The 26,063-nt window shown below is 39.7% G+C and overlaps 1 protein-coding gene and 1 non-coding gene across 13 annotated transcripts in view; one reads left to right on the top strand and one right to left on the bottom strand.

Moving 5' to 3' along the window:
- Positions 1-26,063, bottom strand: part of SSX2IP (SSX family member 2 interacting protein) — a 119,158-nt gene that overhangs the window by 15,231 nt on the left and 77,864 nt on the right. For 5 of the 12 annotated variants that reach the window (XM_038541525.1, XM_038541526.1, XM_038541527.1 and 2 more), the window contains exons 1-5: positions 8,651-8,716; positions 7,555-7,724; positions 6,875-7,087; positions 4,043-4,153; positions 1,718-1,853 (exon numbers count right to left, since the gene is read on the bottom strand). In XM_038541525.1, coding sequence (XP_038397453.1) covers positions 1,718-1,853; positions 4,043-4,153; positions 6,875-7,087; positions 7,555-7,724; positions 8,651-8,693 — 673 coding nt within the window. In that variant the 5' untranslated portion in view covers positions 8,694-8,716. Of the gene's footprint in view, positions 1-1,717; positions 1,854-4,042; positions 4,154-6,874; positions 7,131-7,554; positions 7,725-8,650; positions 8,784-11,828; positions 11,977-25,581; positions 25,735-25,812; positions 25,869-26,063 lie in introns of those variants that run through there. The other 7 variants (XM_038541532.1, XM_038541530.1, XM_038541534.1 and 4 more) reach the window with 7 other exon arrangements.
- On the top strand, positions 9,369-9,471 carry LOC119872452. The gene has a single exon (XR_005361524.1). It is a non-coding gene; the product is annotated as a U6 spliceosomal RNA (small nuclear RNA).

The following is a 26,063-nucleotide window of genomic DNA, read 5'->3' as shown; positions in this document are numbered from 1 at the left end:
TTAAAGTGTATAAAACCCTAACACACTCTATCACACATAAATCAACCTGGTACAGATTAGGATTTTGGCTCAAACAGCCCACATTTCAGGTTCCAGTTCTCCATCACTGTTAAGCACTGAGATCTCGACACTGATTAAGCCTGTTTCTTTGTCAGTACAGAAGGAATAATGAAAGTATTTACCAAAGAGTTGTTGTGAAGGGTAAAAGAAGTTAAGACACTTAACAAAGTCTTGATAAATGTTATTTTGTTATCATTATTAATTTTATCATTGGGGTAATAAGCAAACTATGGCCTGTAGGCCAGCTGCCTGATTTTCTAAATAAAGTTTTGCTAGAACATTGCCACACCATTTGTTCATATTAGTTAGTTTTATACTACAAGTGTGGGGATGAATAGTTGTGATGAAAGACTACAGACTCCACAAACCTGAACATATTTACTATTAGAATCTCTACAGAAAAAGTTTGCCAAGCCCTGTGTTGTCATCATCATCAAAGGAATCAAGGCCCCTGACAGTACTAGAAGGAAATAAGAGGACAAGAAGTTACTGTAATTTTAGACTTGATAAAATCATTATGAAACTGTCACTTCCAATTAGGTTTGCACTAGAAAACAGCCAGGCCCCAATAAAATAAGGGCTCTGTTACCAGAGTTAAATCTTTAATAAATTTCTCTAATTAGGTGCTACATTTTATACTTACAGCATTTCATCCTTCTCTTTATTTAATTCATGAATGAATACGAGGTTAACCAATGAAGTTTAAATTTGATTATCCTAAGACTTTCAACCTTGTCTTAATTGCTTATTCCATTTTCATTTTTCAGTAATTTTAAAATAAGATAGCTGACTAATCGCAAAAGCTCTGCTGTGCAGAATGGCAGTGATGCAGTCAGCACTGAGCTGCCTGCTGACAGCGGACACAGCCCACCATGTGACAGCTTGAGACATCTGCTCATCAGCTGTTGTGTCAGCCAAGCTCAGTTTCGGAAACCACAGTTTAGGGCATTACTGTACAATGTAGGTTAGAGGACAACCTATAGTCCACTTGGAAACCACTCTTTGATAAATAAATGCATAGATTTCCTGGGCTGCATCTTACCAGGCCAGCAAAACTGTATCTGCAGAGCTTTACTCTTGTGTACGTGTGTTTTTACTTTTTCATCTATGTGATTTACCTGAAGGTATGCATATACTTGGATGAAGTTGCAAATTGCTTTTCAAAAGACTCTTAAGCACAAGCATAAGCATTAACATTCACAGTTCATCCTTTAGACTAGGTGCTTCAAAAATGCACAGCTACATTTCTTTAAAGGAACAGATGTAAATAATTTGGCCTGATGAATAATTTTATGAAGTTAATTCCAAAATCACACTTTTTTTTGATACTCAGAAACTCATCTTGATTTTTCTTATTATCAGTTTTTTTCTGAGGAGGATTAGAATATCCTCTGGCTTGGGTTTTCCTCTATGGAACTACAACTACCATATTAAAAAAGATACATATAATGCTTATATGCAACAAAGGAAACAGCAAAATTATTATTTTTCACTAATAAGTTGCCTCAATTTCTAGTTTATATGGATATATACTGGCTATAAACAATTGCATGAAGCATAAAAATTATACTTCATGAGCTACTGTGCTATTGTTCACATTTATTTCTTAGCATATTAGCTTATTTACTTTCCTCTATCTTAACCAGTTGTTTCTTACCTATTTTTTTATCCTTCTTGTTCATAACAAGCTGATGTAGACGTTCCTTTAATTTATTATATTCACGTTCTTTTCTCTTCATATCATGATTATATTGAGTAGCTCGACTTGCAATGATATTTTGTAATTTTTGTACCTGAAAATAGCATTTCCATTGAATGAGTCCCTTTATGATTGATAACCCCAGCTAAAATTTGTAAAGTAAATAAGTTCTAGCATCCACCTCCTCATAAAATAATTTTAGGATTATGCTTCTCAATGACCACTGGACATCACTTTTTAAAGTATCACTAAGTGATTCACATAAAGTTTTTGTTTTTTAATTCTTAAATTTCCAGAGCTACTAACATCCCAAATTATCTTTTTCTTCCCCTTTTACCCTATATATAGACTCTGCTCCTTTAGAAACCAGAAACTCTTACAGAAGTATTAAAGTGATTAAAACTTCATCTGGGACAAGAATTAATCTGATCATTTGTAGTGACTTCCTTATACTACTGACTTGAATCGCTTTATACCTTATTAATCTGTGACAAATTAACCACAGCACATCCCAGCACATAAACAGGTTTGTTTTTATCTGACCATAAATAGTTCTCAAATTAGAGTAGGTCCAAAGAGCAGAACCTGGTAATAATATTTGCTGAGTGCCTACTATATGCCAGGCCCTACTACTGTTCGAGGTTTTTATCTACTGTGGCTTCTCAGGCAGGCCTTGATTGGACGTGTGTTGTATTCTATACAAACATTTTTAATACTGCTAGAGATGATCATGTGTAACTTAATCCTTACTAAAAATTAACCATATTCTAAACACTGAAGTGGAACCAGCAGGTCAAGTCAAAATTTTCTGTGAAATAACTCAAGGAAATGTGTAAGTGACATTGCAGTTTAATTAAAGTATTTCATTATCCACTAACTACATTACTAAATAGTCAAAATATGACAAAACAAATCTGGCTAAACCACTATAAAGTCATTAAAGAAATGCACTCCATCCCTAAAGTCCTTAATTATAGTTAAAAAAATTTATATAAAATACTGAAAATATATACTGTATTTTTATAGTTATCAGATGGTCAGGGATCAAACTGCAGAACACTGAGAACAAAATGTTTCTTATGTAATTTAAAAAAATAATAATTTCAAATGTATTAAATCTATAGATCCAAATACTAAGTAAACACTTGAACTGAGACTAGAATTGATGTCTTTAACAATCAGAAATAGGATCTTTAAATGTGAATTGCTTTTTTTTTTATTTTTTTTTTATTTTTTATTTTTTAACTTTCTCAGTTTTATTTATTTTTTTAAATTTATTTATGATAGTCACACAGAGAGAGAGAGAGAGGCAGAGACACAGGCAGAGGGAGAAGCAGGCTCCATGCACCGGGAGCCCGACGTGGGATTCGATCCCGGGTCTCCAGGATCGCGCCCTGGGCCAAAGGCAGGCGCCAAACCGCTGCGCCACCCAGGGATCCCGCTTTTTTTTTTTTAAAGACTTTATTTATTCATGATAGACAGAGAGAGACAGAGACACGGGCAGAGGGAGAAGTAGGCTCCATGCTCGGAGCCCGACGTGGGACTCGATCCCGGGACTCCAGGATCACGCCCTGTGCCAAATGCAGGCGCTGAACTGCTGAGCCACCCAGGGATCCCTGCTTTTTTTTTTTTAAAGCAAGAACTCTTCTGTCCATTTAGTCAAGTAATTAATTGCTTAATTGGATGAGTGATGCCAATATTTAAGATAGAGAAAGAAGAGGGATCCCTGGGTGGCGCAGTGGTTTGGCACCTGCCTTTGGCCCAGGGCGCGATCCTGGAGACCCGGGATCGAATCCCACATCGGGCTCCCGGTGCATGGAGCCTGCTTCTCCCTCTGCCTGTGTCTCTGCCTCTCTCTTTCTCTCTCTCTCTCTCTCTCTGTGACTATCATAAATAAATAAAAATAAAAAAATTAAAAAAAAAAAGAGAAGAGGCATGCCTGATATTAAGTATAGGTATGGCAGGAAATAAAAGATATGCAGTTAAAGCACCCTTGTGCCTGAGAAAAAAATGACAACGCATTTGAGTCCAGGACAGATGGTTGAGGACACTGGTTGTCACAAGCTATGGACCAATGTCCTAAACTCCATGATTTGGGGGGTGGGGAGGAGAGGGAGAGCACCTGACCTCGGTTAAATACGCTGCAATGCTGTATACAGAGGCCTACCACAGCAGTCTGACAAAGGATTGATTAATGTTCTTGTTTCAAAATGGGGCCTGGTCATGTCAAATTAAAAAAAATATATACCACTTAAACTCCATCTTCCGTAACTGACAACTTACCTCATCTTTTTCATTTTTCAGTAGCTGATGCAAATTCCGATTCTTGCACTGTAACTGTCTGTCTCTTTCCTGAAGCCCAATCATTTCTCTCCTGGAGGTTTCCAATTGTTCCTAAAACATCCATATGCAATTGTGACATAGGACTCAGAGCAAATGAATTCTTCAAAGATTAGTAAAAACAACATACACACATAAGGGTTAGCTAAAACTGGAGTTTAATGGCACACAAAACATTTACTTAAAACAATTATTATAAACCAAGACTATAAAGTTATAAATTTAAGTTTAAATATGTTAAATATTTTATTTAAATATTTTATTTTATTAAAATGCCAACATTTTTTATGTATATACAAAAGAGTTTCAAAGTGGATCCCCTGAAAGGCTCTTCACTTATTCCATTGATTCTGTCACTGGACACATTTAAAATTTCCTTTTAGGGCAGCCTTGGTGGCCCAGCGGTTTGGCGCCGCCTTTGGCCCAGGGCCTGATCCTAAGACCCGGGATCGAGTCCTGCGTCAGGTTCCCTGCAAAGAGCCTGCTTCTCTCCCTCTCCCTCTGCCTGTGTCTCTGCCTCTCTCTGTCATGAATAAATAAAATCTTTAATAAAAATAAAATAAAATTTCCTTTTAGTACTTTTTAACACTTCTATAGTATATTCTTCAAGAAAGTACCAAAATAGTATATTCTTCAAGAAAGTATATTCTTCAAGAAAGTACCAAAATCATATGGAGATAAGTCTAAAGAGTATATTCTTCAAGAAAGTACCAAAATCATATGGAGATAAGTCTAAAGAGGATGTGTGACCAAGTGGCAACCCTTCAGGTAAAAAGGGTGCAACCAAAGCACGACATTTGTTCTCCTTTGCAAATGGTAACCTCTCAAGATTTTTTTTCAAAAGAGGAATGGCAGGATTGCTGGAATGAGTATAGGAGAAGATGTTCATTTTGAATTCATTCCACACATTTCCTGAGGAAATGTGCCAAGTCTGCATGAGACCACTGGAATATTTTTAAAATCCTTTTATCTTTATAAAATATAAAAAGCCACTCAGGTTTTGGCATAAGTAGCCACAAATAACAACTTGCACAATCTCTGTAACAATGGACGTCAAGATGATTTAGGAATTTAGGAAATTTAGGAGTATACCTTGGATAACTCTACAGTTGTCAGAATTTTGGCACCCTCTTTTTCAGCGGGTTGAATACTTCCTGTCATGCCAGACTACTTGGAATGCCTGCACTTAAAGGCACTGGGCCAGTTGATATGTCCCATGTATGTCAAATCAGATGCACTTTGAGTGATTATCAACACTTCACTTGAACTCATCCTCATCCCTGCAAATCTGTATATCACTTATCTCATACCATCATCCTCTGTAAACTTCAGACACAGACCTGGTTGGTATCTTAAATTAATGACTTATTCCCCAAATTCAACTTTTCATAAAATTCTACCCATTTTACCTCCAAAGGTTGCTTCGATTTCACTTTTACCATCTCCACTGGCACTACCGTAGTTGAAGGCCAAAACCTGCTAAGGCCTGCTAACAGCTGTCCTTTCTACCATGCCTTCTGGGGCCCCTACCACCTCTGTCCCAAATACAAATCTACACCTTCCCCATAGTTTCTCCACCTTACTGCCAGGTTGATGTTTACACGATGCCCATGTCTTCCTTTCGCTTATATTCCTTGGTGCCTTTGGGTTTCTGCACGATGCCTCTCACATCCTTGGATGCCAGGGGCCCAGCCTCACCTCTATCACTCTTCATCATAATCATACACTTCAGTCCCTACAGTCTCTCATACCTCTGTGCTTTAAACAGGTTATACACCCTCTGCCTAGAATGTTTTCTCCAAACACTAGTAAATTTCTGTTTACTTCTCAAATCTGAGACCACGTGTTAACTCTGTGATGCCTCCCCTTACTTTCCACACCAAGGACAACTAATGAAGGAAATAGTTATGGTTCAATGTATCTCTTTCCACTAGATTATAATCTTCTTGAGAGCAGGGACTGAGGTTCACTCCTCTGTAAAACCCAGTGTGCCCAGCACACAAATAACAAATTGTGCTCAATGAACTGAATGAATCATATGCTAGATCTAGAGGCTCTTCAAGGACAGATCAGCAACTTTTGCCAATGAACACACATTTCTGTCCAGGGCAAAATATTCTGATTTTGGCCCAGGTCAAACCTGAATTAGATGATTTCCTGGAAAACATTCTATACTCTGGGCTGTCCTAATAAGCAACTACTCCTTAGAGGAAAGGCTAAACAGGCCTGGATTGCCAATATCATTGTGTGATCATTCACTAGCTATTTACACAATACTCAGCCAAGGTTACCCACATATAAAAAGTTTTAAGGCAGAATGATAGCCTTCAAGGGCTTACAACTCTGAGTCAGTCTAATTCATAAGACGTTCCATAGGTCTCTCTGATTAAGATTAAAGTATTATCCAAAGGGACACCTGGGTGGCTCAGTGGTTGAGCATCTGCCTTTGACTCAGGGCGTGGTCCTGAGATCAAGTCCCACATCAGGTTCCTCATAGGGAGCCTGCTTCTCCCTCTGCCTTTGTCTCTGCCTCTCTCTGTGTCTCTCATGAATAAATAAATAAAATCTAAAAAAAAAAGTATTATCCACAACTCACAGCCTTTTTATAACCTCAGAGGCCACCACCTACCCCCTCCAGTCTCCGTCAGGAACAATCTCTATCCTTCAGGCACTGTATAAAAACCTAACAATATTAACAAGAAAACACTGTTACCACTTTGCTGTGCTTAGGAGACATGTGGTTAATTGAAATACAGGTTGACATGCAATTTCTACCTTAAGTTTTGCATAGCAGTTCTGCAGATGGTCCATATCACTTCCCAGTTTCAGATTCTGTGTTTCCACATTTTCCTGAGCTAGAAGGTTCTTCCGCTGAAGTACAAGTAGCTCATTCATACAATTTAAAACAGCAACTATATTTAATTCTCTCTTTGTGTCTTTACCTTTGGATTCTTCATATAATGAAGGAAAACCGAAAGTAGTCAATTCCTGGTAGAAGAAAATGTTTTCCTCAAAGTTGGTTACCAGATGACTTAGTATAGAAACAAAAGACAGAAATCTTTTCTCAGAAATAATGAAAACTATCCTGAGTCAAGAAATTATAAATATCCCAAAGGACAAAGAACTGAGAGAACTGGGCTCTTTTTAGTCTCTGTTCTACAACTGCCTGTATCCTGGGGAAGGAACTTAGGTCTCTGCATCAGTAAAATAAGGGAGAGATTCCCAGTGGAGAAGCCCCTAGGGTGAGGTGGAGGCCAATCTACTCCTGACAAAAAAATATCTACCATGTATCTAGACTAGATGATCACAGAGCTCTCTGCATATCTAGTATGTTCTAAGTCCCTGGCCAATATATAACAACATACGTGTGCTTAACAAGTATTTTCCTCATAACTTTGATATGTTCTATTATATAACATGATTTATGCAATTGCTTCTCACAAAATTTTTTTTACCTGATCAAGATACGAAATACTTTGTTCAATATTCTCTTCTGTGCAGAAGGCACTGAAAAAACTGTGCACATTTTTTGATAAAGGTATTGAAGAACATAGCACTTGCTGTGAGTATAAACTTGATGGAGACATCTTTGTTTCTGAGGTATATTGACAGATATTTTTGCTTTCTGGAAGAACAAAAAAGCATTTACTTAAATTTACAAAACATACGGAAAGCCCCCATCAGGAACAATCTCTATCTCCAGGCTATCTCCTAAACTATCTCCATTCCCAAAGATTTTGAATTATATAAATATTTTTAAGTATTTTCAAATTAAGACAGGCTGTTTTTCTATGAAAAATACATAAAGTTGACCCCTGAACAACACAGAGGTTAGGGGCAACGACTCATAAGCTGAAAAATCTGTGTATCACTTCTGACCCCCACAAAACTTTACTAATAGCTAGTGTTGAAAAGAAGCCTTGCCAATAACATAAATAGTTCATTAACACATATTTTGTATGTCACATGTATTACATACTGTATTCTTACAATAAAGCAAGCTAGGGAAAAATTAAAATCAGAAGGAAGAGAAAATACATTTACAGTATTGTACTATTGTTATCGAAAAAATGTATAAGTAGACCAACAAGGTTCAAACCCATGTTACTCAAGAGCCAACTGTACTTTTTTTTCAAAAAGATACAAATATACAGTGCCCTTAGTAGGCCTGTTAAGCTACAATATACTACCTTAATTTACAGTATGTCAGACATAAAAATAACAGACAAAAATAAAAGGAATAAATCACAGCAACGTATTGAAGTAGCCAATAAATTTATTTCAAATGCATAAACATTACTCTCAAAAACAGTAACAAACACATCATCCATCAAAGGCACTGAACCCCACTGATTATGGCACAATTCTTAGCTTTCCCAGATAAATTTTCTGAAGATAAAAATTAGATATTTTACAACCATTTGTCTCTCTAGTCACATCTTCAATATTTGTGGTAATTATTTTGTTCCATTTAAATGGAATGTTTAAATGTTCCATTTAAATTCCTTTATAAATACTGCTTTAGTTGAAATTTATTTTAGACCTAGTTACCTGAAGACAGATCTGGATCTGTAACAGTCATCCACTCTCCCATAGCAATCACCAGAGCCAGGGTACCTGAGGAACCAATTCAGCAGTGAAACATTTAGTCCAGCTGCTGTCACTCTTCTTAGGTAGGCATCTCCTTAAAAAGCAAATTGTAGAACAGTAACATTTAACTAAAAATATAAAATCAATGTGTAAAAAGAAGGATTTTACATTTTTTATTTCCATACACTCCCATATAGAACGTGGTACAGCTCAATAATAACCCTGTGTATGTATGTGTATGTGTGGGTCTGTTTAAGGATCAGGAGTAAAGGGTTACCAAGTTCTACCAAGGTATTACTTCTTCATATACAAAGTACATGGTACATGATTTGACTCACAATATAAATCTAAGGTACAGCATTGTACTAAGTAAAAACGACTTCTATATTATATCCTCTAAAATAAAGTACAAGGTATTTATACAGATAAAAAAATCTTGGCTAGCATTCTCAATTTTTCTTTTTACTAACTATATTAGCAAAAAAAAAAAAAATACTATTCCCAATGTTAGCACAGATGTAGAAAAAATCATACTTCCATACAATGTTCTCCAGAAAGATCACATCAACTTAAACTACTACTAGCAATTTGGCGATATGTATCAAATTTTAAAAATGAAATACATTTCTATCTAGAAATACCACTTTAAATTTTTTATCCTAATAAAATAACAATTTGTGTTTGCTCTGGTAACACAGACGAAAATTGGAACAATACAGAGAAGATTAACATGGCCTCTGCACAAGGATGACATGCAAATTCATGAAGCATTCCATATTTTTGTATGGGGAATTTAGGACAGAAAACAGATGAACACATGGCGAAAAAAGAGAGGCAAACCATTAAACAGACTCTGAACTATAGAGAATAAACAGTTGCTGGAGGAAAGTGGGCAGGGGATGGGCTCAGTGGGTGATGGGCATTAAGGAGGGAACTGTTAGTGATGAATCCCTAAATTCTACAGCAGAAACTAATATTGCACCGTATATTAACTAACTGGAATTTAAATAAAAACTTGAAAAGAAAAAAAAATGATTTGTATAAAGATTCATCTACAAGTTGTTCTGGATAACATCAAAAAACTGGAAATAGCTTATACCCTCCACAGTAGGCGACTGGTTACATAAATGACACATTTATACAACAGAACACCTTTAAACACAAGTATGTAGAATTAGGGGGGTTACCAAATAGAAATGAATGAAGTGGACTATGTGTAAAAACCTTTCAAATAACCGTTTCACATAACATTTTCAGCCTACCATCCTGTTTCCACTTTTTTATAGGGAAAAATGGAATAAATAAATATTTCTCCATCACAAAAAAATTCAAATGAGATTATAAATGTCAATTGGGGATTTATTTCAAGGTCAGGGATAGAAGGAGTAGTAAAGACTGCAGGCAATCTGGAGAACGTGTGCCACCACTCTGGACAGCTGCTTCTGGGGTACAGTAAATTGTGGCCAAAAGAGAAAGCAGGTCCCAGGCTGCTCTTTCTTTCCATCTTTAAATGGATGTTGAAATTCTGGATTTTTTTTTAAATTTATTTATGATAGAGAGAGAGAGAGAGAGAGAGAGAGGCAGAGATATAGGCAGAGGGAGAAGCAGGCCCCATGCACCGGGAGCCCGATGTGGGATTCGATCCCGGGTCTCCAGGATCGCGCCCTGGGCCAAAGGCGGGCGCCAAACTGCTGCGCCACCCAGGGATCCCAAATTCTGGATTTTTATACGAAATCTCCCAACTTGTAAACGTTAAAAGCTACTTTAAGAGAAGGGGGCATGGCCGGAACGAGGATGTGAGAGAGCCTCTCTAGAGAGAGGGCTGCACCAGCCACCAAGCTGTCCACTTAAGATCCATGCTCTTGAATGCATGTAAGTTACACTCCTAACATTTTTTAATAAGCCAAATTAAATGTGTCTTTAGGCCAGATCTGGTCTGTGAATCAAGAGTTCACAACCCCTATTCTGAATATTTAAGATGGTGGAGAAATAGTCATAATGTGATACTGAAGTGAGATGAAAATTTTCATTCACCCAATAGGTTTTTAATTATGCTATTACGTGCCAGGCACACCCTTCTAGGCCCAGGGGAAGACCTGTTCTCAAGTTCACATTCTAGTAGGGGTGAAAATAGACAGCTAGGCAATAAATTAGCATAACAGAGAGTGATGAGAACTATAAAGAAAAAACAAAACACAGTAACATGAGAGAGTACTGGAGGGGGTTATCCAAATTCATCAAGGAAGGCTGCATCAAGATGCTGACATTTGAACTGAGACCTAAATGACAGTCAACCACAATATGATCAATGACCAGAGCGCAGCCCAGGTAGAGGAAACCGCAGGTTCAAAGATCCCAGATGGAAATGAACTTGGGAAGTATGAAAACCATAAAGAAGGCCAGTGTGGTACTCAAGGACAGATGGTAGGAAGCTGGATTTTCTCTAAGTTGCAATGAAAAGCTCCTGAAGGAGTTTAGGCAGAAAAGCCAACAGGATCTTCTTTAGGCTTTGAAAAAGATCACTTCAGCTACTCTGCCTTCTGAGTAGATTACAGCTGGGCAACAGTGGGAGGAGGCTGGAAGGTAGCAGGCCGCTGCAATAGTTCAGGCAAGACGACCAGTTTTATACTACAGCTCGAACAGCAGAAGGAGACACAGGTGCATAAATCAGGGATGTGTTCTGGAGATAGAACCTTCAGGACTTGAAGACAGAACAAAATATGGGCAAAAGAGAAGTCAAGGATGACTCCTAGGTCATAGAGCAGCATACAGCATATACTAACGCAAACGATGCTGTGTGCTGTATTACATGCACATATGTACAGGGGGCTACCCGGTCTGGCACAGGTTTTGCTATTTCTTTACTCATGTGCCTTGGTAAGAGCACCTTGAATTATTCTGCACGTCCCTCTGCCCTTATATGGGTGCCTTCAGCAACAGGATGGCAGAGTAAAGGTTGAGTCTGCACCAACGAAGACACTGATTTTACTTTTCGCTTTCAGAGATAGTAGCCATTACAAAACAGAATGCAAGGGACAATAAATCCATCTACTCTAACCTGGCTCACCTTGGGTAAGTTACTTAACCTTTCCAAGCCCTAGTTTCCTTACTGGTAAAGTGCCACAGTAATGACTCTTACTTCATAGTTTCTCCTGAGGATTAAGTGAGATCATGCACATAAAGAAGTATTCAGCACATGGCCTGGCATATGGGACGCAGGGAATTAATATCAGTTATCTTCATCGTCATCGCCATCATCACCATCATCTGGACACAGATCTGTTTGTTATAAATGACAGGATTCCAAAACCTATAACAGAAGGCACTGTTGCTCTTAATAAAAGTTGAACACCTTAGAAAATGGAGACAGATATCCTCATAAAAACACATTAGGCAGTGGGATTAATTCCTTGTCATTGTTAGGCTGAGGGGAGGGACAAGAGCAGAAGAGAACAGAAATGGGCATTTCCCCAAGCCCTTCTTGTTCCTGTTTTTGTTTGTTTGTTTTTCAGTAAGACACAACAGGGACACCTGGGTGGCTCAGTGGTTGAGCATCTGCCTTCGGCCCAGGGCGTGATCCTGGGGTCTCAGGATCGAGTCCCACATCGGGCTCCCTGCATGGAGCCTGCTTCTCCTCTGCCTCTGTCTCTGCCTCTTTCTATGTCTCTCATGAATAAATAAATAAAAATCTTAAAAAAAAAAAAAGAAAGACACAACATTGTCTTAAGTACCTTTTCTCCTCATATAAAAGATCAAATGCCAAAATGTCTACCACACATCCATTCTTTAAAATTGTAATTTCAGTTATTCTTCCTCTGTGAATTTAGCTTTCCAGCGTCTAGAGGTTTAGACAGTGAATTGCTCCCTGCCCCATTAACTAAAATAACAACAAAAAACAAACAAACAAAAACAACTGTGAAATATTCAGATCTAGTTAAACGTTCACAAGGAAAACCAAAACTCCACTTTGAAGCACTATGAAACAAAGAACTTACCAACAGTATATGGTTTCACACAATCTAAAAGTTTCTATGTATTCTCTTCTGTTCAATGATGCACCAAATTATACACTAGGAGGCTTGTGATAAAAGTTATCCAACCAGACTATTAATCAATATTCAAACTGAAACCAGGAGACTAATTCAAGTTATTCTGTTCTAGGTCAACCATAGTCAGATCTCATTGTTGAAGGTTATAAACTAGTTTATAAAGATATTATAATAAATAAACATTAGTTTCAAAAGCAAAATGGTAACAGAAGCATCCATCTCTGCTTTGCATAAACCTAATACTGTCACAAGCTTCAAAAGCAGCCAAGAAGGACTCCATTAAAGATGAGTGCTGGAACACACAATGAAGTTCCCTATTACAGATTAAGCAAGACATAGCAAAGCATTACATATTGGACCATGAGCATCCATGACAAGTCATACAAGAACTTGGTTATAACAAGTGTTATTATAGTTTCATTACAGAAAAGGGGAAAAATCTAACAGTAAATCATATTTTGTTTCAAGTAATCTGTAACCCCCATATCTCTCTCTATACCACTGGTGAGAGAAGTTGTCCAGATTCTAAGACAGGTCAAACTCACAAGTGAATTTAATGAACAAAGCTTGAAGATTAAATAATTTGGCCAACCTGTAAAACTCACTTCATTCATCCAAGACTGTTGAGGAATAACCTTGAAAAAAAGTAAGAAAAAAATCTATAAAGTAATCTATAAGAGTTCTTCCTTCTAGTCTTTAAATCAGAGAGTCAATAGTTTTACTCCTTCCGGTGGATAACATGTATATGGGCACTTAATAAACTTCCTTGATTCCAAGTATTTTTTAATGTACATTCCAGTAAGTGGGTCTACATAACAGAAAGTTTACTAATTGCAGTAGCACCACAATAATGTCAGTAAAAACATTCCCTTACTATTTCTGAAGAATTACTTTGGCTTCCCTAGTATGTTGCCAAAATAGCATTGCCATATTTCAGGTGTAAAAAAGCAAGGGTACTCTGGTCTTTCCTGGATAAAATGATTATACAGACCTTAAGAATTACCTAAGCACTTTCTAGGTTAGAATCCTGACAGAAAATTAGGAAGTAGTGAGATATTTGAACTTAATATAATTGTACCCTTTCTGAAAAAAGAAGATTTTAACGAGTTTCATAAATCTATCATTGTGTCAAAGCACTTCTTTCAGATATATTTCTATTACAGACAGAAAACCTGGTCTCAGGGAAGCGAACAGGATTGCCTGAGGCCACATTTCTAATTGGCTGTAAAAGCCTGGACACAAACCTGTCTTCAAAAATGTTTTCACTCCATCACCACGTAACATTTCTACACTATCCATGCAAACCTCTATAGAAAGAGAGTTAAAATAAGAATTAAAAAAAGATTAAAATAAGAATAAAAAAGATTTCCACCAAGTTTCTTTAGAAGAATGAGTTCCATAGTTCACCTGAAATTATTCCACTCAGAGCATACAATCCTTTAAAGAACTTATTTACTACTTAAATTGAAGCATAATTGTAAGCTTCTCTGCTATGCCACAAATAGCATTTTTTTCTCATTAGAAATGCTTTGCTTTGAAAAGGTTTAAATACCTTTCATTCTCATTTCTGAGATCAGTCCCATAGAAAGTTTAATAACTTTCTAAGTTATCTAATAACTAAGATAACTCATCTTACCATTTAACTAAGATAATAATAATATTTAATAACGAAGATAACTCATCTTACCATTTACTATCCTAGGGTAAAACATTAAGACAACATCAAAACTAAAAGTTCATAGAGTTTAATAAAAACATTTATGGTTAAGGGTAATTACACCTGCTTGTTTTTGTTTTTTTGTTTTTTTTTTTCCTCTCTTCCATCAGAAAAGTTCCTTGGCTGCTTATTGCTCTTCCTTTTAACCAAAAGATTCCGGGGGTTCTCAATATACAATAATCACTTGTAAAATCTGGGAGTGCGCTGCCTCCAAAACGACTTGCAGTTACCCCTGTTACCTGGTATACATACTTTCGGGTGCCTCTGCTCCTTGGCTGTGGGCTGGATTTAGTGGCTAGATTCTAACAAACAGAAACAGCAAGAGGTGATGGGGCTTCCAAATTCAGGTGATGAAAAGGCGGGCTTCCTCTTGGGATCATTTATGACCTTCTGTGTCTTGGATAGCTTTGATATTGTGAGCAGGTTCATGGGAGGCTGATGCGGCAAGGCTAACTCGTCTCCAGCCAACAGCCAGGGAGGAGCTGGAGGCTGCCCAGAGCCGCAGGAGTGAGTTTAGAAGTATTCTCTCCCAGTCAAACCTTGATGACTGCCACCTTGGCCAACACCTTGATCACAATCTAGTGAGAGATCTTGAGCCAGAGGCACCCAGACAAACTGCACCCAGATTCCTGATTGACAGAAACTGGGAAATAAATGTTTGGTGTTTTAAGCTGCGAAGTTATTCAGTAATAGGTAGCTAATACAAGTTTTTAAAAATATATATACGCATTTCTGAGTCCTTTCCATAATTTACATGTCCCTAGCTGGAACATAACTAAAGTGCCATCATACACTACAAGTGCAACAATCAGCTTTCTGGCAATATCACCCAGGAGTACAATCGCTCCATATTATTACAGGTGGATGCCTCCCCTCACTGGTTGATCAACTTCTACAGGAAGTTATGAACTTTCCTACAAGGTGGGGATCTTCGTGGTATCAAACGGTGCCTGAAACAAAGCAGGTGCTCAAGTAAACGTTTATAAAATGAACTGTGTCCCACATATGGTCCACCGACTTCTAGCCTGCGTGCTCCACCCGTGCTTTCCTCTTTCCCCTAACCCAAAACTAATACTTCTTCAAAGCCCAAAACAACCACCACCATCATCCCCTCCATACAGTTCCTCTTGGTTCTCCATATACTCTCTGATTTGTTTCATCATTCCTAGCTAGACTTTCAGGTACCACATGTTTCACAGTCCTGTAGTTTCTCCACTAATCTTAACAGAATACTCAATAGCTGATGACAAGTCAACATGCTCACTCAAGCAAAGGTGGGTAAAGGAAAACAGCAAATGGAGAAGAGGCAAAAGATAGGAGTTCTTTAGAGAAAATCTCTCAAATCTCTAACACATCTAACAACTGAAAGAGAGCTCAGCAGAAACATAAGTAGTATCTTGATTACAAGATTTCCTTCACACAGTACATTTTAAGTGTTCTTTTCAAGTTCACTTGAAATTCAAACTTGAGAAGGCACAATTGCCTACCTAATCAGAATTCTAAAACTTCAAGTGCCAGAAAAGAATAGCTTTTCATTATACTGGAAAGTAGTAACATTATACCATCTAAGCTTCCAAATATTGCACAGGATTTGTCACAAAGAGCTAACTACTAAAGTCTTGGCTGAAATCTCACAAAGTTAGAGTTACCAAATTGTCAGGCTAAGAAAATAAAATTCTTAAAACTGACTTTAAATACTAGTCCTATCTTACAAATTCAGTCATAGCAATTAAAAATTGTTATCACCATATTTTAAATACATGTTATTACTCTCAAAAAGCAAATATATTACGATTAAACTAGTACCCCCATCTATTTTTGTTCCAAGGGAGACTAGAGATCTTAATGTCATTATAAATACTCCCACTGCCTTACACAAAACCATTCAGGTGTGCGTCCAGTGTAGAAACTCACTAAATGCAACTTCTTAGAAAAATCTACCTTTTGCAAATTTAAAATCTAAACGAATTCATCTGAGTGGCATAATTTAACAGTATACTTTCCCACAGAAACAAATCCCTCATAACTTAAATGTGAATAAACAACTCACTGGCTGAAACTCAAAATGTGTCATTGTCTTCACCATCTGCCCCCTCTGGTTGAGTCCACGGCTCTGAGGACGGGCACTTGGGGAGCACAGCATGCACAGTGCCAGCCAGCCTCACAGGCCTGAGCCAGACAGGCTGAGCCCACATCCTGACCAAGTCTCTCAGAGCTGGTGTCCTCACCTGGAAGATGACGCCATCTTCTTTGGAGGGTGGTTGTAGGTATTTAATGAGGTAACAGGTGATGAACTGAGCATAGTGTACCATGTAGGTGGGGAACTGATTTAACAAACATGTGCCAGGCGCTGTTTTCAACGCTTTACATATATGATGAAGCCGATCCTCACAACAATCCTACATCATTTCCTTTTTACACATAAGGACATCAAGGCACAGAAAGGCTACCTGCCCCCTCCCCAGACTCTACAACCCATCCTCTTAACCAACACATGCTGCTGCTTCTGTGGATGAGGGGTTCGGGAAGCTGTACTCCTACCACCAACCTTCAACAGCCACCACTCACTAGCCCGTTAACTCCAACTGGGCAAAGACTACACAAGATAGTGTGAAGCCACAAATCATGGCAAAATATTTCATGTGTGTCCTTTTGGGTTGAGGGATACAATCTCAGTGAAGCTCCAAGCCAGAATCTGCCATGAGAAAGCCACCCTCTTAGTAGCTCTGGGAGCAGGGAACTACATGCTGTATTTTAAACTTCTTACACACACCCTGGAAGCAACTGCTGCTGCAGTATGAGAAACAGTATGGTGCAACGGTTAAAAGCACAGGATCCAAAGTCAGACCACCTGGTTTCAAACCCCAATTCCACCACCCACCAAGTGGCCCTGAACACAAACCTCTGAACTTCATTTCTCTTGTTTGCAAAAGGAGAGTAAAAAGGAGTCTTTAGCCTCAAAGGATTATAATATGGCTAAGTAACACATTTAATAATCTTACTAAATTTATGCGAGTGCAGGGCTTAACACAGGGTCCTGGGTACATGGAAAGTGTTCCATAAATGTTAGCTATTATTAGATACTTTAGTAACTTGAAAGATTTCATGATATCTTGTTAAAAAAAAAAGTTGCAGAACAATATCTTACATGATCTTATTTGGTCTTAAAAAAAAAATCCACCCAAACTATAGGAGTATGTACATATAGGTATAAATTCTGCTCTATAAAGACACAAGTTTGTGTAAGAACAGAAAAAACTAGAAAAAAAAAACTTGTGAGAAAAGGGACTTTATCTTTTTCTTTATGTATTTATTTAATTATAACCCTAAACTTGGTAGAAGAGAGGGGAAAGACTGACTTTGATTTATAACTATTAAGATCTTTTCAGAGAAGAATGTTCTTGGGACGCCTGGGTGGTTTAGCGGTTTAGCTTCTGCCTTTGGCTCAGGGTGTGACCCCGGGGTCCTGGGATGGAGTCCCACGTCAGGCTCCCTGCATGGAGCCTTGCTTCTCCTTCTCCCTCTGCCTGTGTCTCTGCCTCTCTCTCTCTCTCTCTCTGTGTGTCTCTCATGAATAAGTAAATAAAGTCTTAAAAAAAAAAAAAGACGAAGAATGTTCTTATTCTACCCACCTTCTATGACTCAAGCAACTAACAAGGTGTATTTCTCTCCTTCAGGAGAGCAGCATATGAAGTTACACAGGTACGTACTTATGCCACGCCATCTAATAATTCATTATATGTTGACTTTCTACTGCTAATGTTTTCATCTGTTTTGGTCATGGCTCCCCAAACAAATTATTAGTCGTTTTTATTGTTTGTTTTTTTCAGGGCACTGTTACTTCAGGGAAGGTGCACAGGATATTGACAGAGCACTAGACCAGGTGTCAGAGGCTAAGGTTCTTCTATCATCTCCTGAGCAACCCTGAGCTGCTCATTTCTCTCCTTTTCAGTATCCACATCCATAAAATGGGGAGGTTGAACTAGATGATTTTAAAAATATTTTTAGTCTATTACCTGTTTTTTACATTTTTCATGAGACTTAAAATGGAGTAGAGCTATTCATACCAAAATATTTTCTTTACATTTTTATAACACTGTGCAGTCTTGACAACCATTTAGCCAATGAGATTCTACTGAATTCTAACAATAACAATTTATTAATCATAAACAATTTACTAGGAATAATTTAAAGCATTTTACATGTATTAACTCATTTAATCTCACAATAGCCCAAACAGTTATCTGGCCCCATTACAGATGACAAAACTGAGACCCAGAGAGTTTTCTTGCCTGAGGTCACACAGCAAGAATGTGACAAAGCCAAGATTCAAACCCAAGTAGTCCAGCACATTGAACTACTACACCCTACTGTCTTTATTGTAGGAAAGGAGGGAATACACAGTATGTGAGCTGCTTTTCCAACTGAACACACACACAGGTATTCATTTTTTCTACCAAGTCATCTTGAGACAAAATTACAATCAGATAGTAATTATTCCAACTGAGTGATTGGGATATGAAACAGGAGCAGACAAAAAATTAAATGTTCTAGCAATTCAAAAAAATTATTTTTGAAAAATCTAGTGAATATAGACCTCAAATTGTCAGACTTTCACTGAAGTGCCATTCCCTTCTGTTTGTGCTTCCAGGTCACTGTGCATTAACCTCTACAGCACAGGGACACCTGGGTGGTTCAGGTCATGATCTCGAGGTTCCGGGATCAAGTCCCACATCGGGCTTCCTGCAGAGAGCCCGCTTCTCCCTTTGCCTGTGTCTCTGCCTCTCTCTCTGTGTCTCTCATGAATAAATAAATAAAATCTTTAAAAAACAAAACAAAACAACTTTCCAGTGAAGATCTCACTGTAATGAAACTTCTCTCCCACCACCTAAACTGAGTTCCTGGTCTACTTGCCTGGCATCATACAGTTTGTACTCTGCTTTGCCATGAGGTATCATAAATGACCCATCAGAGGATCCAGTAAAACATTTGCTGACAATGAAAATTCTCAAGTCCCACTCCAGCTCTAAAGATTCAGAAACTCAGGGAGTGGGACCCACAAATCAGTGTTTTAACAAAAACGCCCATGGAATTCTGATGCATCAAATTTGAGAACATGGCTATACTCTATAGACTGTGCTTCAGTATAACTTAGTACTCTACTCTGCAGTTTAGAATATGGAATACCAAAAAGGAATTATTACCTAAGGGTGCTACAGCACAGATTTCAGAAATAATGTAAAAGTGTTCCCAATAACTAAATGAGGGTTGAAAATAATAGTCCTAGAGAACGCTTGGCTAAGGCTTACTTAAACCTTGGAGGGTGGAGAGAACCCTCAAAAAAAAGAAAAAAAAAACTTTGGCAGGTGAAATTCATACATCCTAGTCACATACTCTACAACCTTGGAAGTTCACTTCTAGGTATAAATCGAAGAGAAACTCTTGCATCTATGTGCCAAGATGCATGAACATAAACAGTGACACTCTTGACAAATGCCAAGTAGCACAAGAGCAAAACCCTGGAAGCAACCCACCCATCAACAAGAGAAGAAATAAACTGGGGCATATATGCAAAACGGAGTATGATGCAGCAATCAGAAAACAGCAGTGACACACAATATAAAGGAAATTTCCAGCAATACTGAGTGGATGAATTTCAACATTATAGTAAGTGAAAAATGTATCAGAAAACAGGGCATGTAACATAGTTTTTAACTGTGTATGTGTTTGGAAAACTCATAGATGCAGTAAAACTATGTTTTAAAAGATACCAAGGGAATGATGGATATAAGATTCAGTAAATAGGAGGTGCCTGGGTGGCTTTGTCAGTTAAGCAACAGACTCTTTGATTCTGGCTTGGGCCATGATCTTAGTTTAGCGTCATGTGATGGAGCCTGAACACTCTCTCGCTCGCTTGCTCAAACAAATAAAATCTTAAAGAAAAAAAAAAAAGGATTCAGTAAACAGTTGCCTCAGGTGAGACAAGAGGGGAAATGGACTGGATGGGCCCATAGGGTCACACAGAGATCATCGTCAAGGTCCTAGCTTTATGTTAGATGGTACTCCGTATTAAAACTAATAGATCAGGACAGCCCCGGTGGTGCAGCGGTTTAGCGTCGCCTGCAGCCTGAGGTGTGATCCTGGAGTCCCACATCGGGCTCCCTGCATGGAGCCTGCTTCTCCCTCTGCCTGTGTCTCTGCCTCTCTCTCTCTCTCTCTCTCGCTCTCTCTGAATAAATAAAATCTTTAAAAAAACAAATAAATAAAACTAATAGATCAATTATGAGAATGTGTCCTGAGCCAAGCAATATAGCTAATTCTTTGTACCTGAAGTCCTTTTTTTTTAATTTTTTTATTTTTTAAATACAGGGGTGCCTGAGTGTCTCAGTCAGTTAAGTGGCTGCCTTTGGCTCAGGTCATGACCTCGGGGTTCTGGGATTGAGGCTTCTCCCTCTGCCTCTGCCCATCTCCCCGACACTCGTGTGTGTGCACACGTGCATGCTCTCTCTGAGAACTTAAAAATATAAATTAAATAAAAAATAAATTAAAAAATATATACATCAAACAATTCTAAAGTCTTCCCAGTCTGGCTATGAGACACTATGAGTCCTGAGTCTGACACCTGCCAAGGCAGGGACTAAACTGTTTTGGGTCACAGAATTTAAAGCCAGTGACTCTCCCCACTTTAAAAGTACAAAAACAAGCAGTTCTGGCTGTAGTTTCAGAGGATCTATGAAGTCATTCAGATCTGCACAGGATCCACAGACAAGGAGGGAAGAACTGTAACTCCTGTACTAATTACAAGAAACGGTGGGAGACACCAATTCTCAGTTGACATGGGTCGTCAGCTATGCCACCCTTACAACAGGCCCAGAGCAGTAGATAGAACACTATTTTATTGATGGAAGAATCTGAGACTCAGAAAGATTTAAGTAACTTGCCCAGTTACAAACCTGAGAGGAAGGAATAAAAATCCAGCTATTTAATAATACGGAAAGAATAAAAACTAGCTATTTTTGGTCCCCAAACCTCACAGATCCTGGCCTCCTCTTGACTTTCAACAAGTATCCCAAGTAAAAGATATAAATTCTGTGGGCTCATCTCCTCATTATAAAATAACAGCTGGGGGATCCCTGGGTGGCTCAGCGGTTTAGCACCTCCTTCGGCCCAGGGTGTGATCCTGGAGACCCGGGATCGAGTCCCACATTGGGCTCCCTGCATGGAGCCTGCTTCTCCCTCTGCCTACATCTCTGCCTCTCTGTCTCTTGTGAATAAATAAATATTTTTTTAAAAAATAACAGCTGATGATGGGGTATATTTATTGATGATTTCTAGGATGTCTTCTTGCATTTATAGTCTACATCTTAGGTGTAGGGATATTTCTAAAACTTGGATATGGAATAAAAGAATGTTGAAGGTGCCAACTTTTAGATAGGAAAGTACAGAAAAGCAAATAATCTACTGGACAAAGGACAAACTCAAGGCTGAGATCTTTATAACCTAGACTAACTCTCAGATAAAAAGCATATGCAATGGCATTTTGTACTGGCTACTGGCTACTCATTAAACTCTATACATGATTTTAAATTCATATGTAGTGCTGTGATTCCTTCAGAGCAATACTCTTCTATCAACCTTCTCCCACCATGATGTTTCCAAAACACTAAGGTTCCATTTTCAGCAGCCTTGGCACAAAAATATTATACCTAACTAAGGCAACTAATGGTCAGGGCCTGGCTGATGGACTTAGCCAAGACAATGAGAATTGTGAAGGACAAATAAATACTTCAGTAGTTGGGACTGACAAACATGCTGACAAATATACAAAAGGGAGGTATGTTATATTCTCTCATGTAGAAATTGGTCTTTGGTACTAGACAGATTAAGTCTCTTAGATAAAAAGAGAGGAGTAAGATTAATAAAATTGGGTTTGGTTAAGTATGTAATGATAATGAGCTCAGTGTAGAACGTCCTGGGTTTAGAGATGCCCTCATAGGACTTTCAAAAGGGGATAAACTCTAGGGTTTGGAGATCAAAGAAATCACGGCAGCTTTGTGAGTCATTAGCATGTAGGTAGTAGTTGAATTCATAGAGAAAAAAAACGGTAGCAGAAAGAACCCTAAAAAACATCAACATGTAGCAGGTGAGTGAAGGGGACCTGGATATAGGAGATAAAAACTGGGGTGGACTGTAGGAAAGCCAAGGGATAAGAAACTTTAGAGGGGGTGATGAACAGCAGCAAATGCCATGAAAGAACAAGATCTGAAGAGAAAAATATGGTGGATTTGGCAATGACGGACTTTACAACCCTGAAGAGTAAAAATGAAAACTGGATTTTAGAAAAGTAATCAGCAAATAAGGAGACAATAAATAATTTGCTCAAGAAGCAGTTTCACATGTGAGAACAGACTTCTTTAAATGTGGAGAGGCTTTATTAGATGCTCACAGATCCACTAGCAACTCAAGAGTTAATAGAGGAGCAGTGTTAATATTACTGGCTAACTGGCTGTAGTTTAATTTTTATTTAAAAACTTATTTTTAACTTGGAAGACAGGTTCTGTCTTTTCTCATCTCAGAATCCTACACTGCTGGAACCTGACTTTTTTTTTTTTTTAATGGCCCTTAAGACACTTAGATTTTGTACTGCCTTTATAATTTTGTTATTTCTCTTACCACATTGCAAGTTGCTTGAAATTGGAGCGGTAACTTACTTACCTTTGCATCCCTATTCCCCTAATCTTAAATTACTGACTTTGGTGGAAATACCCTTCAAAAAAAAATCAAATATAATTCCCCTGAATAATACCATTTAAAGGTTCCCTAGCACCTACTGGTCAAAGGTCACAGGCCCGTTCTCCAACCTTATCACTAATATACTGTACCTGGCTCCAACAACCAATCCACCGGTACTTCCTCAACAGTATATTGGGCAGAACATGACACCATGCACTTATCAGGTCAATTCCTTTTCTTTCATCAGAACACAGCTGGAATTCTCCTTTCTAAAGCCTTCTCATATTTGCAATTTTCATTTTCTATTTTTGCTCTCTCCCTTACTACACTGTTAATTTCCTAAAAACAAACTCGTCAAGGAACACTCATCTTGTTTCTCTTCAGGCCTGGCAAGCAGCAGCTTGGTAAAGTGTTTATTAAAGCATAATTCGGAACATCTGTTGGTACCATGAATACCATTGACCTGCTATCAAGAGAGTAAAGACTTTAGGTTGTTTTCCATTAGCAATAATGAGGAGCGTACTTCTCTAGTCCATCTCACCTCATTAACTTGTGAATTCAAGATGAGCATGTACCTTCATTACCAGCTAATCATAATCACCATCACCAAAGACACAAAAAAGCCCCTCAGAGTATCAAAAGCCTTTGTCCTGAGCAAATAGTCAAACCAATAAGACATATTCACAATTATTGTAAAAGATACAAAAAAAAATCACTTAAAAAGCTTTGAAATGGCTCCAATTTAAGAATGTGAAGTGAATTAAAACCACACAATTCTCAAGCAGTATCTTTCACTTTTTTATATGTAGGTGCATGCTACACAGAAGACACTCAAATGTCCACCTTAATAAAAACCTGTGTCATATCCAGCTTGTCAAAGAGCGTCTAGGTCAGGTTTTTGGAGAAGCCAAGAATATATTCTCTGTGTTGGCCTTCAGGCTTTTCACAAATCATCTGAACAGTTAACGATGTAGATTCTCATACAGCGCCTCGGCATGTCTGGAAGGGAATGTGCTTTAACAAGTCTTGTCACAAGGCACAATGTGTTAGGAGGAGATCTTCACATTTCATCCTACAATAACAGTCTTTGCAGTCATCTTCAAGCTGCTCTACCCATGTTACTTAATGCCGAGGCTTTTTTTATCTTCATTGTACAGACGGGGAAAGAGAAGGGAAGGAAGGGATAAGACGACCTAGCTGAAGAGGCCCTACAACTCACCCAAAGAGCCTTCATTTTCACCATCAGCTGCTAATTCTTTCAGAGAACCATTCTGTTTGAGGAACTTTCACTCACAGCAAGCAGACCATAGGGCACACTGGCCATTAGCTTTTGCTCGTTTAGTCCGAATGAATAACCTAAACTTCCTAGGCCTTTGAAGGCTGTTATATGTTATATGTGTTATATGATAGCTCTGGGAGAGAGAGGCCTTTGAATGGATTAACTTTTGCTGACTGAATCCAAGTTCATAAATCTACCTTTAACTTCTTCTAAATTTCAAGATACCTTGACTTAAAGTTGAACTCCAAAGGCATTTTGGTCTGTCTCCAGGTCGCTCATTCTTTTCAAATTTCATTTAGTCTCTTAAATGTGTCAAGTCACACCTACCTTTCAGTTCAGGATCAAGGCTACCAGAATTTTCCTCTACCTAAAGAGGAAACCAATCCCTCCAAAGCCACGCAATGTTCCCAGGCATCCATCATTCACAACCAACTCTAGAGACAGACTCTCATCTGTGTTGTTAGGGAAGCCCAGCAATTTCAAACTCCAGGTGGCTTCCACTCTTAACACTTGGGATCCACTCTTGGAGGAGTTCTCCTCCTAATCCCCTCCCCACGATGCTCCCCACCCCCAAAGGGAAATCTCCGTCCTCTCAGATTCCGCAAGAACTACATCGGCGGCAGCATTGCAAGAGGACATTCCGGCAATCACAACCATGCCCCCCCCCCCCCCCCGCCTTGAAATGCGGGAGCGATCTAAAGACCCTCACGTTACATGTGCTAAGAACAAATTATTTAGCAGGTTCCATTTCCTGGGCCCAAGTGACTTGCAAAACAGGCCCATCAGCAGAGGCTCGAAAGCGGGGACAGGGAGCTCACGATTCGGTTTACCGTTCTTTACCGCAGAGATTCTCCACCAGAACATTTCCACACTTGCCTGCCTTTTAGATGATGTAAGCTCTTCCCCTTGACTTTTAACCAGCTCTCTCTCTCCCCTGCGGCGGCCGCGGGCCCCTCCGCAACTCATTCTAGGGGCTGCCCCTCGCCCCTCGCCGCTCGCCCCACCAAGCCCCGCAGCGCACAGCCCGCGCCGGCCTCCCCGCCTCCCCGCCGGGCGCCGGCCGCTCTCCATCCCTCGCAAGGCTCTGGGCTCCGGGTCCCGAGCCGCCACCTACCTCCCGCCGCCGCCTGCAGGCAGGCCGGGGTCAGGGCTCGCCCGCCTCCTCCAACGGCCCCAACGGCCGCGCCGAGCCTCTCGCCCAGCAGCGGGGCGCCGAGCCAGGTGCCGGCGCTCACCTCCGCGCCCGCCCTCGGCTCCCCGCCGGCGCCCGCCCCAGGCCCGCCGGCGCCCCCGCCCCTCTGCGGGCGGCCGCGTCACAATCCCCGTCGCGGGGGCGGGCTCTCACCGTCACGGCCCCCGAGGGCGGCGGGGACGCGGCGCGCTGTCCCAGCCCGGCTCGCGCAGCCCGGGGGCCCGCAGCGCCCGCAGCGCCCGCCCCGCCCCGCCCCGGGCTCCGGCCCCGCCCCCGCCCCCGGCCCGGCCCGGCTCCGCCCCGCCCCTCGGGCCGCCCCCCGCCGCGGCAGGTCCGCAAGGTTCCCACCCCGCCCCCGCGCCGCCCGCGCCGCAGGCCCCGCCGCCTCCCATTGGCTCCGCCAG

This window comes from Canis lupus, chromosome 6, assembly GCF_011100685.1.
Source record: "Canis lupus familiaris isolate Mischka breed German Shepherd chromosome 6, alternate assembly UU_Cfam_GSD_1.0, whole genome shotgun sequence".
Taxonomy (NCBI): Eukaryota; Metazoa; Chordata; class Mammalia; order Carnivora; family Canidae; genus Canis; species Canis lupus.
Note: the sequence above shows the minus strand (reverse complement) of the source record. Positions and strands in the feature narration are given on the sequence as shown.